The sequence below is a fragment of the Callorhinchus milii genome, unplaced genomic scaffold (assembly GCF_018977255.1).
Source record: "Callorhinchus milii isolate IMCB2004 unplaced genomic scaffold, IMCB_Cmil_1.0 Scaffold12, whole genome shotgun sequence".
In the NCBI taxonomy this organism is placed as follows: Eukaryota; Metazoa; Chordata; class Chondrichthyes; order Chimaeriformes; family Callorhinchidae; genus Callorhinchus; species Callorhinchus milii.
The window spans coordinates 16,299,149-16,316,220 of NW_024704753.1; the positions used below are offsets into that span (position 1 = coordinate 16,299,149).

Here is a 17,072-nt window from a genome sequence, read left to right on the forward strand (position 1 = left end):
CTCCTATATCCAACTAAGACTCAGTGTGTAATACTGGGGGAAAATCTTTCCTATGATATAGCATAGAGGGTTCCGCCTCAGACTGAAGTTACTTGGATGAATTTTAAGAGTGTCTGATAACCCTGGGATTGCTGAACAGTGGATAGAGTGGTTTAACTGCTTTAAATATTGTTTCAAACTTAAATTCTTTCAACAACAATACAATTCTGCATTCATGTACATTCCACCTACAGAAAGGAATTCCTACACCCTACTGGGTTCTAGTACTCTTGCACAACATTTAAACATTTAAACAATTTGCACATTGCGTGCCAGATGATTTTCCTTTTCTGTTTGAGCCACAGTCCCTCTTTTTGATGGATCCACTTTTCCTCCATTGATAACTGAGTCACGGCTACTGTATAATTAGTAACTTGTAGAGGGATTGGGGGAAAGAAAGAATCATGGGACTGAATGGATTGTTCTTTCAAAGAACCAGCATAGACATGACGGGCCAAATGACCTTCTGTAATGTATATTTCTGTTGTTCTGTGCGATTTTAAAACTCTCTCTCTCTCTCTCTCTCCCTTTGTTTCCACAGCGTCTAATGGTCCCCAAAATACCCATCAACAAGTGTGCTGCGTGCCACAAGCCACAGCAACCGGATGAGAAACTGCGACGCTGCACAAGTTGTTACCGTGTGGCCTACTGCAATCAGTGAGTCAGTCAAACCCCAGCTGCCCTCTGCCCATACCAGCCGCCCCCTGATTATTATGAACTGATGCTTTGTAATCATCAGATTTCTCCATACCGAGTATTAAAATTTAACAGAAAAGGTAGTGAGGTGCCCTCAGGTTGTTTGAAAGTATTTGTAAAACTCTTTGTTTGCTGCGAGATTTTCCTTGATCCCGTTATACACCGGAGTAAGCAACAGCAACAAAAAGAGGCCATTCAGCTCAATGATTTGGTCAGGACACCATGACGTGGATTTTGTGGGCTCCCTTCCCTGTTGGAGCTGTCTGAATTTTTAGTGTCTTGCCTTTGCATAACATGAACATTTAACAGGGAAGATGGGAGCGCACTGCTGTTCTCTCGCTCCATGATGTTCTATTCTGAACACAAACCCATGTTCTCCTTTTCAATGGCACAAAACATCAGAAGTTCTGATGTATTACATATCTCTCCAGTCTTTTTTTTCAAAAAAAAGTAGTTTCAGTTCATTTCTTTTCTGCAGGTCATAGAGAGATTTTTTGCGTTGTTAGTGTAGTTTGTCAAGACAGAGTTTGTCTAACAAGCACTTACTCTTTGGATTGTTATAAGTTCAGCCATTTTTTTTAAAAAGAGCAATACGCCCAGCTTTTAGCAACTAGTTGCTACAGGACGCCAGTCACCTTCTTAATCAAAAGTGGACATTAGCTTGTCAACAAAGGAATAATACTGCTGTATTCCCTTCCTAGGACTTGTCAAGTCAATCACTGGACTGACCACAAAAATCAGTGCAGACCAGAAAACATTGGATACCCATTCCTCATCAGTGTTCCCAAGTCACGGCTCACGTTCTCGAGACTCACACAACTGCTGGAAGGATACTCAAGGTACGATCTCACTGCCAGTCACTTCTCTCTATTTACAAATAAAAGTTCTGAGAGTGTGTAATCTGCCGTACAGATGGCGCACCGAGACGATGCCCAGCGTGAAGGGCACGATATAACCGCAAGTTGTTGTTGGTGTTGTGGTGGTTCTAAGTAAGTTTCTCCTCTTACCCCCTGCTTCAGAAACACAGCAAGTGACATGCTTTTAACATTATCTCAGCACTTGCAGAGGAGTTCATTGTGTGTAAGTGATACAAAAAAAAAGCTGTATTCATTGGACGTGCACTTTGCTTTGACCTGCACTGTTGCTTGCGCGTGGCTGTGGTATGCTGCTGATCCCATCTCTCCGCCAACACATTGACGTCAATATTGAAATTCATACGTGATAAAATGAAATCTTCTAAAAGACTTGATTCATGTTTGGGATTATTCCGTGGGCTCGAAAATCCGTACTGAAAGCTGACCGAAATGTTAAAATGTCCGTCTGAAATGTTAAAATGAGCACCATCTCAAATTGTGACGTCAATCTTGCCAGTGCAAACTCCGCAGTCCTTTCACTAAGAATTATTTCTGCTGAAAATTTGCTGGTGCTACAAATTCGAGAGGTGAAATATCCCTTTACTTTGTAACATCCTTATTGCTTTCATGAAAAAAATGGGTGCTAATTATAACTAAATTCCTGCTTCCCTTTTCTGATCTCTTTTCCTTATAATAGTAATAATCCTTGCATTTGATATAGCACCTTCCACATCTGGAGGATGTCTTAAAGCGCTTCACAACAACAACAAGATTCCATTTATAGAGCGCCTTTCACGTCGGGAGGACGTCCCAAGGCGCTGTACAGTTGGGTCAGGACCCGAGCAGGAGGGAAATGGTCAGGGTTAGGGGATATACTGTAAAGTATAACAACTATGGATTTTTTGACAGGCAGACTTTAGCTTGTAGGGTTAACGATCTGGGTGAGAATCTCTGCAGTCTTATCTTTACTGTTTGATTTACTGCTATTTTACTGCTACTGTCACTGCACATAAATAGCCTTGAAGTTTTCTTTCCTCGCCCGGATTTTTATTTCTCTTTAGCCCTTAATGACAATCCTTTCTCCTTTTGTTTGCTGATCTTGGTCCTGTCTGCCTGTTCTTCAGGCGTGCATTAAAGATCCCAGGAAACTATTCAAAAAAAAGTAGGGAGTTAGTTGCTCAAGGTGCCCTTACCAACAGTTCTCCAGATAAATTGCTCACTTGCCTCATGGCTGCTTGGGGGAACTTGCTGGTGTAAATGACTGCTGTATTTGTGTACAAAAACAGTTACCACACAATAGTAATTACTTGTGAAGAGCTTTAAGACATTTGATGCGATAGGGATTTATAAAAATGCCAGTTCTTCACGACTGTTTAGCAAGACTTGTTTTCCCATAATCGTAACTGCAACAACAAATTAAACCTGTATAGCACCCATCACATAGGAAAGCCTTCCCAGGGCGCTGGACAGTCAGGGTTTTTTTGATCCGATTTGGGGCCAGGATGGATGGAGTGCGGTGGGGGTGAGAACATGGCCAAAGGCACGATCGAAGAGCAAGGTCTTTAGACAGGACTTGAGAAGGCAAGAGAAGGGGTGAGGAGGAGAGATTGCGGGATAGAGTTCCGTAGTGTGGGGACAGAGATGCTGAATTCCTGACCGCCCATGGTGGGGCAGTGAGGCCGGTGTCTGCTGAGTGGAGGGAGCGGACAGGTTGATATGGAGTTAGGAGATTGATATACGGTTAGTCACATGCAGAAGAAGCAATGGCTTTTTTGTAGATGCTCATTGACATGCTGTGTGCTTCATGGATTTTCCTTTCGAATCATTTCCATTTCCCCTGTCCCCTTGTGGTTGGGACACGTTGACTGAATACCTGTCGTAAAACACACCACAAACCTAAAGATTTAAGTTCCTTGCTTAAGGAGCAGGTACCTTCAAAGCTTCCCCTTTGGTCTTGTGTTAGTGGTGTGTTTTGGTGCCAACTAAGTGTTCTTTTAGTGAATCTGTGTATGTTTGATGTAAATGGAATTAATAATAAAATGCTTTCCATTTATAGGGTGTATTTCTTATTAAAAACACTTCATAATTGACATGAAATGATTGTTACATAAGGCAAATGCAGCAGCTAATCTGTGATAACAGTGTCCCATAAACAATCTTTAAGTTTGTGGTGTGTTTTACGACAGGTATTCAGTCAATGTGTTCCAGCCACCATTTCAGGCTGGACGGATTACACCAGAACCTCCTCCCTCCAAACCTGATGCCCCACCTTTGGTCTCTGCAAACGTATCCAGCGCTGAAACCGGTGAGAAGAAGCTCCCACCAACCGCTGAGGTCCAGGAAAGAGACTTTAAGCCGGTCCGCCATGCCCACTTAACCGGTTCTGCTTCAGAGCCCCTTCTGACCTCTGCTTTTACAAAGGAGCTGAACATGCCCGCCAAAGACCGGGATTCCGTACACAGTTATGACTCCGGATTCTCGGAGTCACGGACGGAATCGCATGAGGATTCGGGATGTGAGAAGGAAACTTCTTATGAGAAAGCTGCAAAACCGGAAGGTATTTATCTCCCCTTTATCAGGCTTCCTGCAGAACTTGTTACCTAATTCAGACTCCTCCCTGCCTTTTGGGTTCCTATAGTTTATTCTGTCATTAATCTCATTTGTTTTACACTCAGAGTCCATTCAGAGTAAGGTGAAATATCGTATACCTGCTCCAGTCTTGATTAGATGCAAAATAATGCCTCATGTTAGATGAACAATCCATCATGTCACTTGCTTCTGATGTAGTCAATGTATTCCCTACGTTTATGCGAAATCTGAAACTCCTTGCTTCTGGAGGATTATTGCAGTGAATTTGTTTCACTGATTTTAAAAAAAATAAGAGGTTTAGAAGAGCAATATCTTCCTGAACAAAATAATTGTATTGTAATTGTGCTGTAAGAATTGGACAAGCAGAGGAAGAATATTAGAGGGGTATGGGGAAAGGGCAGGGAATTAGGATGGTTGCCTATTTCAAGGAACAAACTCCAACATGAAATAATGGGCCGAATAGCTTCCTGCTGTGCTGGACTTTTCTGTGGTTCTTAAGTCCCAAGTTGTCGCCATACTTGCTCCTTCCCTTACCGTTCTTTCCTTTACAGCTGCCGTGCCTGGTTACCAGCAGCGGGCTGAGTCTGCGCGCTCCCACACTTCACAGTTCCACATCAAGTTCATTGATTCTTCACGCAAAGAAGAGAAAGTGGATGACAAAGGTGAGGTAAAAGTATTGATGCCGAGTGGTTCAGGAAAAGACTTGACTGCACATTGATTTAATTATCTTTGCGACTTTAAACCATACTAACTCAGCACAGAAACTGGCGCAAGCAAATAATTACATGCTAAGTGCTCAACCCGATTAATTTAACAGGGTAATTCGGATGAGTGGTCTTTGAAGCCACCCTCCTCCCCCTGGCTTGCTGTCAGATTCCGCCACTGTGGAATGATCCAGGATGCTACCCCCGCATGAAGGGTGCTTTATAAATGCAAGTTGTTGTTGAAATTCTAATGATATGCTACTTATGGTCTTCTTTTCCACATGACCTTTGTTTCTTCAGTGTCAGTCTAGCTCAGTTGGTAGCACTCTCACGTCTGTGAGAGTCAAAAGGTTGTGGGTTCAAACCCTAAATCGGGTCTTTGAACTCCTATTGTTGAGGTTGTTGTTGTTGGAGCTTTGAAGTGGGGATAACCGCTTGCTTTGAGCATTTCTCTGTGTTAGCTCACAGCTTACAGACCTTATGTCAACCAAAATGTTGCTGAATTGAGTCACAGTACAAATAGTTGGTGGGCACTTTTGTTTAACATGTAAGGAATGCCTGCTTTACTAAGAGGATTAAGAATTCAAGGATTAAGAATTTCAGGGCTGCTATACAAAACAGCACTCATTTAACGAAAGTAATAATAATAATCCTTGCAATTCATGTAGCGTCTTATCACGTCTTCGTGACGTCTCAAAGCGCTTCACAGAATACAACGTAAAGTGAATTGACTGTATATTTTGTGGGCGAAACAGTTGGCAGCAGTAGACAGATTGATTGAAGTAAATCATTGATGATTTTCTCCTGCACAGGTGATATGCCGTTGGAGTTTCCAGACTGTGTCTCACTGGCGATGATCTGGAAGAATAATGAGCGACAGAAGGAGTATGTGCTGGTGGAATCCAGAGAGCTGGAGTATATGGAAGATCCATGTTCAGCGAGTGATGCAGCCAGGGCGGGTTACTTCACTCTGGAGCAGTGCCTGAATCTCTTCACAAAACCAGAGGTGCTGGCACCTGAGGAAGCATGGTAAGATTGAAATAATAATCGTTGCATTTGATATAGCGCCTCTTGCCGCTCCTGATAACTGAAGTCCCTCATTCCTGGTACCATCCTAGTAAATCTCCTTTGCACCCTCTCGAATACCTTGACATCCTTCCTAAAGTGTGGTGACTGAACATAGTCCTCCAGCTGAGGCCTAACTAGTGTTCATCGTAAATTCCTGACTTTTGTATTCTATGCCCCTATTTATAAAGCTTAGTATCCCATATGCTTTATTTAAACAGCTTTATCTACCTGTCTTGCCACTTTCAAAGGTTTACTGATATGAACCCCCAGGTGTCTCTGATCCTTCAGAAAACTTTCCTTTCAAGCGCCTTTTGAAAATCCATGTAAACTGCATCAACTGCACTACCTTCATCCACCCTCTCCGTTACTTCATCAAAAAACACGACACAGCAATTGAGTAATCCACATCAAATCTGAAGCACTGTTTAAGATCAGACTTTGCACGGTGTGTAGGTGAGTGCTGACTCCTTCTGCTGGTCGTTTCCAGGTATTGTCCTAAATGCAAGCAACACAGAGAGGCTTCCAAACAGCTGATGTTGTGGCGACTTCCGAACGTGCTCATTATTCAGCTGAAGCGCTTCTCTTTCCGCAACTTCATTTGGAGGGATAAGATCAACGACATGGTAGAATTTCCCATCCGGTAAGCAGCCGAGAGACGGAACATGTTTTCTGCGTCGTCTTGTATCTTAAGATGAAAGTGGGCTGAGCTTTTACTGCAGCGCGAGCACGGCTTTTTTTTTTGAGTTTATGGTTTATTGTTGAAGGTTTTGTCTTAATTCTCTTTTTTGCCTTTTTTTTAAAAAGAAATCTGGATCTAAGTAAATTCTGCATCGGCCAGAAAGATGACAGGCAACAGCCTATTTATGACCTGTACGCTGTGATTAATCATTACGGCGGTATGATTGGAGGGCATTATACGGCCTACGCACGTTTACCGAGTGACAAAAACAGCCAACGGAGCGATGTTGGTGAGTGACAGTGATGATCTGAGCACGTTTGTAACCACAGAGGGTGGCTTGGCTGAAGGAGAAGGCAGAGATTGCCTCCCTTACTTCATTTCAGGGAAGGCGTTCTATATTTTCAAAAGATCTGTGTAAATTGCTGATGTTCCAGCCTCTTGATATTCTTCAGGTTGAATGTTCTGTTACCTCACTGACTCTTTACGTTCTTGTGAATGTCGGCTTGGCTGAGTTTGCAGCGGGCACTCACTCTCGCCTCCCGAGATAGAATGCTGGGGGGGGGGAGACGATGCCTTGCATTGGGGATCTAGGCTCACCCACAAAATATACAGTCAATTCCCTTTTACAGTATGTTCTGTGAAGCACTTTGAGACATCTCAAAGGCGTGATGAGGCGCTATATCACACGCAACGATTATTATAATTTTAAGCTGAAACTCCCAATGGAGCACTGCATTGCTGGAGACATTAAACTGAGATCCCAGGACACAAGGTTGCGTCTGTGTTTTTCCCCCCCCCCTCCTCATCACTCCCACTCACTATTTAAAAAGAGAAGGGAATTTCTCCCAATGTCCTGTCCAACAATCATCCCAGATTATAAAAAAAAATGGGTCCTTCACTTCCTAGTTGTTTGGCTCCAATGCATTTTACAGGAAAAACCGAAACTCTTTTGAGACATTTCGGCCTCTTCATTAAATGCAGTGATCGTTGTAATGCTTCCTGGGAAAGTGCACACCCTTAATGCCCTCCCCACCCGTACACTTTTTGTCTCTCAGGCTGGCGTCTGTTCGATGACAGTACCGTGACCACAGTGGACGAAAGCCAGGTTGCCGCGAGGCACGCTTACGTCCTGTTTTATCGCCGCCGCAACTCTCCAGTGGTGCGGCCGGTCCGGACAAGAGCTGGCGGGCGGGGGGCTGAGTGCGCCACTGGAGCAGAAGGAGCATCGACGCAGGTTCGTAGAGTGGGCCAGTTTGCGTCCATTTTGTGAATCGGGTCAAAAGAATTCATCTGTTAACGTAGCTTATCTGACCGAGGCGGTTCTAAAACTCTCGATATAATCGCCGCCTTCACTGCCACTGCATTCGTGGTCAGTGTTGAGGAATGCTGACACCTCCTTGTTTCCAGCGCAGCCTCTGCACTAAACGTATTGCTGCGTAAGAGCTTTTCTATTAAGTCTGTTTCTCGTGTATGTTTTTTGGGGAATTTTAAAACCACAGTATATTGTAATAAATTGCCCGTTTTTTGGATGAATAGCAATTCATACTGAAGTGCTTGCTCGCTCTCTCTCTCTCTCTCTCTCTCTCTCGCTCTTTCTCTCTCAATGAGTAGAGCCAGTAAATCAGCTAGCATTGGTTGCAATGGTTTGTATTTGATGGTACTTTATGATTCACTTTCTATCATATCTGAACAGTATCTGACAGTCTTCTCACTATCTTCTGTGAGCCTCTTGGGAGAAGTGGCACTTAATTTTCACTTGCCCCTCCAAGCACGGATAAAATCAGGAAACAAATTGTTGTCATCAATAAGAAATTGGAATTTTAAATCCTTTGTTTCCTCTGCACTACTTCAGTCAATTGTAGTATTTAACCTGCAAGGCTATTGGGTTAAAACTTTCCCATTCTATGTATTTTGTGGCTAACCTATCTCTGAAAGCCCGTGAGTAAATCAGACCGTTTGGGTTTTACCGTTCGTGACTTGTGTACAAGTCTTTCCCATACATTGGATACTGTCTCTCTTAGACTGGTTGAGCAGGTTCAAATGTCAGTTAGCATATTTTATTAAAGAAGCAACTGCACAATGTAACTGAATCACTTATTAAACATCAGTAAACTTAGGCACCAATTGGATATCCACAGATCTTCTAGGTGACTCCATGGCCGAAAGGTGTATAATGAAGCAGTATATGCGTTACTCCCAGTTGTGCAATGTTGCAACTTGAATTGGACCATAGAGGATTTATTAACTGTTGTTCACTACTAAAGTTTCAGATTTGACTGCTTCTTCATTTAAAACCTGTGCGTGTCCTTTCCTCAATGTCCAAGTGTAAATCTCTGAGCCACGTGGCATAGGCTCATAGCCTGGTACTGAGCACACACAGTTTGCTTTCAACGGTGACTTTGTAGTAGGGAGGGAAAAGTCGATCAGAGGTTCCAGCTGCTCATTGCTATCCAGTGACCTCTTCTGTGGGTGAATGCGTGTGTGTGCGCTTATATACATGTCAGATGATGACAGGATTGTGGAGTCCATTGCTGCTAAGACTGTTGCTATCCTCACCCCTCAGCCATAAACACACACTTTCCAACAGGTGTCCCTGGATATTGACCAGGAGAAGAAAGTCTGGCTGATCCCCACTTGCCCTTTTCTTTGTTGGTACATGTCATTGCCAGTGGGGTACAATGGGAGCAACAATAAATGGTCAACAATAACAGCTTGCATTTATATAGTCCTCATCACACAGGGTAGCGTCCCAGAGCACTTGGCAATGACTGAGCATGATGCTGGGTGGGTGGGTGGGGGGCAGGTGACTAGGCACGGTCGAATAGGAAGGTCTTCAGGAGAAGGAAGGCCCATGGAGGAAGAGTGTTCCTTTGGGGAATACTTAGTCGATGTGTGATGCCTACCGCACGCCCCCTGTAACTTCGATGAAACTGGTATTGGTTTGAATTTCTTTCACTATAGAGAAATATAGACCAATATAGTCACTTCTATACCCTGCAACACAATAGCTCTTAGCTTATAAACCTAAAACTTTATCACATTCCAGGCTTTCTTTATACTCTTACTCAGGCCTGCTAGATATGAGTTTGAGAACTAGGTCATTGAATGACCTAGAATTCCTGCAGGCGCAGAAGCCAGTGTTGATGGACTGGGAATCTTTTGAAATCCCAAGTCAAACGTGATGTGAAATTGTTGCAGAATTAAACCTTGTACCAAAATAACTTCACAGCAGCAGCGGAGTGATTGTTGCCTTAGCACAAATCGTTCCCGTTCCCCTTGGGCTGGCTGAATGTTCGCTCCTTTAAAGGGATCATTCAAAATACGCTTTTGCCAACCTTTCCTTCCCAGCAAGTTCGGGCTTCCAGTAAGCATGAGCCATTTTGAGGTGTCCTCCTAATGTGAAAGGCATTATATCAGTGTAAATTGTTCTCTAATGACCCACGAGTGACAAATTCTCTCGGGTAAGCATGGGTGTCTTTGGAGCGCATTTTGCTCCAAGATGGTGGGCCTGGCCATAGAAGACCAAAATGCAATCAACCCTCTGTGGCAGTTTTGATCATCCAGTTCCCGAGCCAGTCAAATCCACGGTACTTCGGGGCATTGTTGATGACCGGTCAACCAGCCTGCAGGAGAAGACTGAGGGTAGAGATTCTTCCCACTCAGCCACTGTTAAATCATGTAAATCAAAGATGCTAGCAAAGGTCGGCAATCCTAACTGGACAAAAAAATTGGGAAGCTGGTCAGTACTTGAGCTGGTCAAACTCCAGCATTACCCCCACAGTGCACTCCCTGGGGTTCTCGAGCCTCGGCTCTTGCCAATTTGCATCTAAGTATTCCAGGATTAGACGAGCAGATACAACGATCTGGGAAGAGTGCCCACTCCGTTTCACACACGCGGAAACCATTCATATGTAAAACTCTCAGCAGATTGGATTGAAGGCAGTGAAGCAAGTGGATGGGTTTCTGGATATCGGATACGAGCTGGCCAAAACGAGCAGGACAAGACCTTAAATTAGCTTCCCAGTTGTGTACGTGTCACATTGTAACTCGGTAGTAAGTAACCTTTGCTGCTAGCCTCCCATCTCTTCCATCTTTTTTGGAGGTAATGACAGTCATTATGACTCAACCCTGAGCTTCGAGTCCCAGTTCATCTTTACTCCACTGAAGGCAGGGCTTGAACAAAAGGCAGGCTTAGGTAATGGATCCACCCTCGTGCACTGAACACCACAGCATTTTTTTTCTCTCATTTCAAAATGGGGTTTTGCCGAGCAGAGAAAAATGAGTTGTGCACCTGGCACTGGTGTTATGTTTCATAGAACAGAGTGAATTATAATTCATCCAAATTACCCCTACCTCTGATCTGCCATCAGCTATGTGGCACTGTACTCTATGTCAAAGCTAGTGCAGCTAAAAACAATCCTTTTTTTGAAGAACCTGGACTATTAAACACTGTAAATAATGCGACTGTCATTATGAATTGAGGCAATCTAATCTCAGGAATTAATGACAAAACAATATTCGGTTTGTGAATTAACTTATGCTTAAAGAAAAACGCATCGAAAAATGGGCTGAAACATTTTTGAACATTTATGAAATTATATTAGCTGAAATAATGGCATCCTGTCACTTGTATCACTGGAGCACAAAGGCAAGGGATAGAATGTTTTAGGTGATTAAAAATAATTCTATATTCACAATTTCACCCAGTCTATAATCCCACGCACAATACCCAACATACCCAGATTTTTTTTTTAACACCACGGGCTGAATTCAAGGGTTGCCATTCAAAGCTGACTCTCTTGTCATTTAGCCGGCGTTTCATGTGAAGGTTTGGAAATATTTACACATTGCTGGCTGCGATGCCAACTGTTCCTGATCTCCACTGATATCTAGTAACGCTGCACATTCATCAGCTCCATAATCTCACAGAATGTGGCTGATCTCACAACTGCCCGATCACCACCAGAGGGAGAATTTTGAGAAGGCCAGCACACATTTCTTAAATTATGGCACCATTATTGTCAGCTTCCAATAACCTACCCCTCAGCCTGATCTGAGTTATTGAACTTGAATCGCGGTGCAAATGTAACTGGAAATACTGTATATTCTTCACCGCCAACCTCGCTTGGATTGCGAGAATAATTTCCAAGATGATCAGTGGCTAACTTGGGTTTTTGCCTTACCTTTTGGACGTGCGTAAAGCAACCCCCGTGATCTAAAAGAGTGAACGATGGCTGTCCTTTGTTTTAATTATGCAGCTATGGCTAAAGTCCTCGTCAAAGTCATTTCTGAAAGGCGGAGTGAGCAGCAATAACGCACTGATCAACAACTGTCTCCGTACCAATAAGGATTTTTTTCCCCCTGGTTTACAGAAGTAATAATGCGTGCAGGACTTTTACATTTAAAAAGAACTTCAGGCACTTTTTAGTTTGCTTTCCAATTTTAATTTTGTTAACACTTGCCCACCAGTCACTTTGGCAACCAGAAATGGTTAATTCTCCTGTTCCGTGCTTTCAATACTAAACAAGACCTGTCCGTTGCTACAGTATCTATCTCCGATCAGTGCTGCCGGCGAAAGGTGCCCTTCAGGGTCCTGTGATTTCCTGATTTGCGAGCGAAACTTTCATTATTAAGGGGAACCAATTTAAATTGCGAAAGGAAATCTGTCCTTGAAAGCCTTGCTCGAAGATTAGGCGATTCCTCCACAAACAATATACCCTGGAAATGTTATGTGCCTCTCTCATTCTGGTACACGGTGTCTCGATGTCGCTATCTTTGCAGCTTTCTTGGAAGTTCTGGGTTAAAAAGCACTTACTTATTAGCCTCCGCTGTTCAGCACTCACTCAAGCAGTGAGGGAGAGTGGCCACAATTGTGTGCAAATGTTTCCCCCCCCCCCCCCCCCGAAGCACAAAGCTAGGGGGGGTGAGAGAGGGGAGCGGAGGGGGAGAGCGATGCATCCTCGGGGAGAAATGGAACAGAGGGAGGGTGAGAGAGAGTGATATCTTCATGGAGGGTGTGAGAGAGAGAAAAAGAGGGAGAGTTTCGGAGGGAGGGACAGAGACTCTTTCTTGGGGAGAGGGAGTCTTTTTTTCTCTCTCTGTGAGAGTGTGCGTGAGACTGGGTGTGTGTCAGTTTCAGAGAGAGAGAGAGAGAGAGAGAGACACTGACAGACTGGGTGCATGTATTTGTGTGTGTGTGTGTGCGCGTGTGTGTGTGATAGAGAAACTGACGGACTATGTTCATGTGTGACTGACTTATCTGCAACAAGTGTGGGTAGTCAGCTCTATTGTATTTTGCTCATCAATAAAACAACCATTTTGTTAGCAATAAAGCAGATATTTTTGGCTTGTTTTTATTCCCAAAATAAGCCCTGATTTTCACCAAATTAATCAGTTTTTCCGTGTCAATGCCCCTCACCCACCCTGATTTTCTCCAGGCTTTTGAGACAAAAATGGACACCAAAAATATCCAGGTTTTTAACTCTGTGGACATTATTGGTCCTTATTAATGGATTATACAAGGTGATTTGCAGCTGTATCAATAGTACTTCTGTCAAGCATTCATTCTATGTACTCTGATCTATGCCTTGTTCACCTACGAAATGCAGTCACTATTTTACAGTAAATCCTGTGAAGCACGTTTCAGACGTCCTCCCAATGTGGAAGGAACGATATCAAATGGAAGAATTTATTTATTTATTTATTTATTTGACCTCTTGTAGGAACTTCACAGACGAGCTGGCTTGAGAGCAGTGCGGGTTATTTGAAGCCTCCCAGATGGAGGAGGCTCAATTTATATATATATTTTTAAAAAAAAGTTAAGCTAGCTGTGAAATCTCATCTCTGAAGAAGGCTCTCCTCTCAAGTACACCTGTCTTTGAGTCTAGTGTTCGCACTGGGTTATCGCGTTTAGCTATAGACGTGCAAAAGGTTCTGAGCCTCTGTAATTGATCAGGTAGTTTCTGCACGTAGCGCATGCTTGAAACCAAACAAAGCTCTAAAATTTGAAAACAACTCAATTTTGGTTTTTAATACTAGCTCAAGAAGCAATCCCTCTTTTCCTATTTATTTTCGAAGCAGTTTTGCCTTGTACGTTGTACAGAAAGTTGCCAAATGGTCAGCCTTGCATTCGACGCAATGTTGCCCCGTTGTTCGTGACTTATAAGATACGTGTGAACCGCTCCGAACGTCTTGCACATCTCTTGCCCTTATTGCAGCGTAAGCGCTCGGACATTATTTAAGTGCTCGGAGATGTTATTCTACGTAAAAGGGCACTGTCTTAATACAAGTTGTTGCAGCGAAATGTAGCGTGTTTTTCTTGTTCAGAGCTGTGTTAGAGAAGGCCTGTATTGCATTGTGTTCTTGTTGAGAGGCTGACAGGAGTTTCCACAAATCGCAGGCTTCTCTAATATGGCAGGAGCTGGAGGCAGAAGAGACTGGGGACGAAACGTCGCACTCAGCAGACAGGCATACTCAGGGAGTTAGGCCACTGCGGACTCGGATCAGCGAGGAACTCTCAGCAACTCCGCTCCCAGACTACTCAGATGAAGATTGCATCAAATACTTTGTCCTCAGCACTTTAGCTGCGATGATAGCACTTTTTGTAAACCTCCTGTACCCACTAATTATTTAGGCACTTGGATTATAGCAGAGAGAAAAAGATGCTGCTCACACACACGCACACACACACACATATACACACACACACACACATACACAAAATACTGGTGCACATTGAGTCTGGTACATGAGTTCTTCATTTTGTCTCGAATGTTCTGTTTATCCCCTTTTTTTTTAAATGTGTGTGGTGGCCGGCTGCATGGCAGCCTTTTGTGCGTTACCCTTCACGTTACTACTTTTGTCCCTGGTTCCAACCAAATTGTTTTTTTTTTTCCTTTCTCTCTCTGTCTCTCTCTGTCTGTCTCTCTCTCTCTCTCGACAAAAAGCCCTGTGAGCATTCCATGTTTAATCCATAAGCCCAAAAATACAGGAAGGTTACAAATGGAGGGAACGGTGACTGAGCTATTCAAACTGCTTTCATCTTGTTCTTCAAGAGCAAAAAATGAAATAAAGCTTAATACTGGGAGTATTAATATTTGACTGGTAATTTGGGCCATGTTAATGGGGAGATATGAATAGGTGCAATCGTCCCATCTTCCGGATTTTTGGTAAATGAATAGAAAGCGTAACATTGCGTTACTCCTATATGTGAAACACAAGTGTCCACCGTCCCAGCCTCATCTTAGATGTTGAGGCTTTGAGGGTGAAATGAGATTTTTAGGAATGGAGCAAAAAGTCATAGGATAAGTCAGCCAAGCTGTATGGCCAAGTAGAAAAGACACTTAAAGAGCATCTCTAACTACCTCCGTGGGGACAGAGTCTCAGAGATGTCCAGGCTTTATAAAAGCAAAATGTATAGTCATGAACTTAAATGTATAAGATTATAAAAAGTACTGTTCTCAGAAGTCTATATAATAGCAAGTGAATGTAAAACTCTTCACTGCAAACCCAGTTAGACTGAATAACCTAACTCAGGGTAGGAAGACCTCAAACATTGATTATATCCTCATAGAATGCCAGAACTTGTTCTAAATGGAATAGACTCTAGGACTGCTGGATGCCTGTTTATTTTTTTTAAAAAGTTCTATTAAGACTCATTTAAAAAAATCTAAATTGATTGTAAATTGAATGCCGCTCAAAAGTGATTTTAAACTGAATGTTGATTATTTCTGAGGGGATTGACCCACGGAATATTGAGGAACAATATGCAAGAGAGAGGCAGTTATGGAAGGGCATTCAACGGTTCTGTTTTAAAAAAAAAGGATCATATTTGTAGCCTTAAAATGTTTTTTAAAAAACTGTAAATACTGAGACTTTTAAACCCAATTGCAGCCTTAAGAATACATAATCTGAAGAGGTAGATTTGACCTAAGTATTTGACACTTGAATAGTTTAAAGGGACACTTGACGTGGCAGGATTGGCATTTTCTTTGCTGGTGCAGTAAAATAAACTTTTTTTTTAAATTTAAAAAAAATGTACTTTTTTTTCAGCCAGCGAGATGCACAGCATTTTGTACGTTTCATCCTAAATCTTGGGATTGATATATTTGCAGGCTTCTAGCCAGGCAGTGTTGGGGACAGACCTGGATCCTGAAGTGCCCCCACAGCTGAGCTCGGATACAGTGTCTGAGTTGTTCACCCATCCCTCGGACTGCACCGCCCCGTCCTACGGAAACGTGGAAGAAGTAGACTGAGTGGGGGTTTTACGGCTGGAGCCAGTGTTATAAACGGGGATTGTGTAACTGCATGCCACCGCAAGAGGTCCGGCACTTTGGACAAAAAAAAACAAACAAAAACTCTCGACTCAAAACTAATATTTATTTTCCTCTGTTGGGTCCTAGAATCGTAGCCGCTAGAAAGAGATGGTTGGGAACGATTTGTCTCTGTGGTATTTGTATCATAGAATGCCATTTGGGGGCAAAGATGCTGCTGAAATGACTTTTAAAGGTGATGTGAACAAAAATGTATTTGAATACCAAATTCTACCACTATATCAGGCGCACTTAGCTGTGTGCACATGTAAGTAAAAAAAAAGGATTGGTTTATGATAAAGCAATAACGATTGGATCACCAACTTGTTAGACATGGTATCCCTTTTACTAAGCTTTTGTTTCCCACCAAAGGTCTCTGTTTAAATGTTCTCCCTCCTACACAACCCGCCCCCCCACCACCAAAAAAAAATTGATCCTATTTGGATCTGTAAACGATTATTCCCAGCCTGTTCTTTCTTTTAAGTGTGTTTGTTGTGCAAGTGTGCTTATCAAGCGAAGTGGCACGTGCTTTTCTCCCCCCACCCCCGTCCCTGCAGTTAACCCGATGATCTGCTTCGGCGTACGTTGAGTTGAATTTACGTCCTTGAGGAGATGATAAAAGGAGGGAATTGAGAACGGATACTTCACGCTTTAAACAAAATAAACCGCAAAAAAGAACTCTCTCTCTCTCTCAAGTAATTTCTTGACCACTCTGGTCGAATGGCAAAGCATTGCAAGGTAATAATCCAATACCTGTTAAATCTCCTGTGAGCCAACTCTTCTGGATTGGCTGTGGCTCATTCTTGTTTGGCCGTGGATACTTCCATAACTAAAGCGAGGTCTTTTCATCGAAGCTGCTTTTAATTCTCACGCTGCTGCCATAATGTCCGGAGGTCATTTTTAAAAAAATTTTGAACGCCTTCTCACCTGACGCAGCTGCTTTGAATCTAGACTTTTCTTTTCATATCGGTGATGGTGTGACTTTTGAATGTTTAATGCTTTACGGCAAAACGGTTGTAGTCGCCAGCAAAGAAGTGACTTGAAATCTTGCACCCCCTTTGATCTAAACCTTCCATGTTCTCCTTTGTATCATGTGGAAAGTGAACCATCCCATCAGTCACTTTAACCACCC

The 17,072-nt window shown here is 42.9% G+C and overlaps 1 protein-coding gene across 13 annotated transcripts in view; it reads left to right on the forward strand.

The window, feature by feature from the left end:
- usp19 (ubiquitin specific peptidase 19) overlaps nucleotides 1–17,072 on the forward strand; it is a 45,543-nt gene that overhangs the window by 19,808 nt on the left and 8,663 nt on the right. For 7 of the 13 annotated variants that reach the window (XM_042339517.1, XM_042339513.1, XM_042339514.1 and 4 more), the window contains exons 18-25: nucleotides 581–696; nucleotides 1,437–1,574; nucleotides 3,776–4,146; nucleotides 4,730–4,840; nucleotides 5,695–5,911; nucleotides 6,438–6,590; nucleotides 6,755–6,918; nucleotides 7,685–7,863. In XM_042339517.1, the coding sequence (XP_042195451.1) occupies nucleotides 581–696; nucleotides 1,437–1,574; nucleotides 3,776–4,146; nucleotides 4,730–4,840; nucleotides 5,695–5,911; nucleotides 6,438–6,590; nucleotides 6,755–6,918; nucleotides 7,685–7,863 (1,449 nt within the window). Of the gene's footprint in view, nucleotides 1–580; nucleotides 697–1,436; nucleotides 1,575–3,775; nucleotides 4,147–4,729; nucleotides 4,841–5,694; nucleotides 5,912–6,437; nucleotides 6,591–6,754; nucleotides 6,919–7,684; nucleotides 7,864–14,028; nucleotides 15,673–15,742; nucleotides 16,619–17,072 lie in introns of those variants that run through there. The other 6 variants (XM_042339512.1, XM_042339518.1, XM_042339510.1 and 3 more) reach the window with 4 other exon arrangements.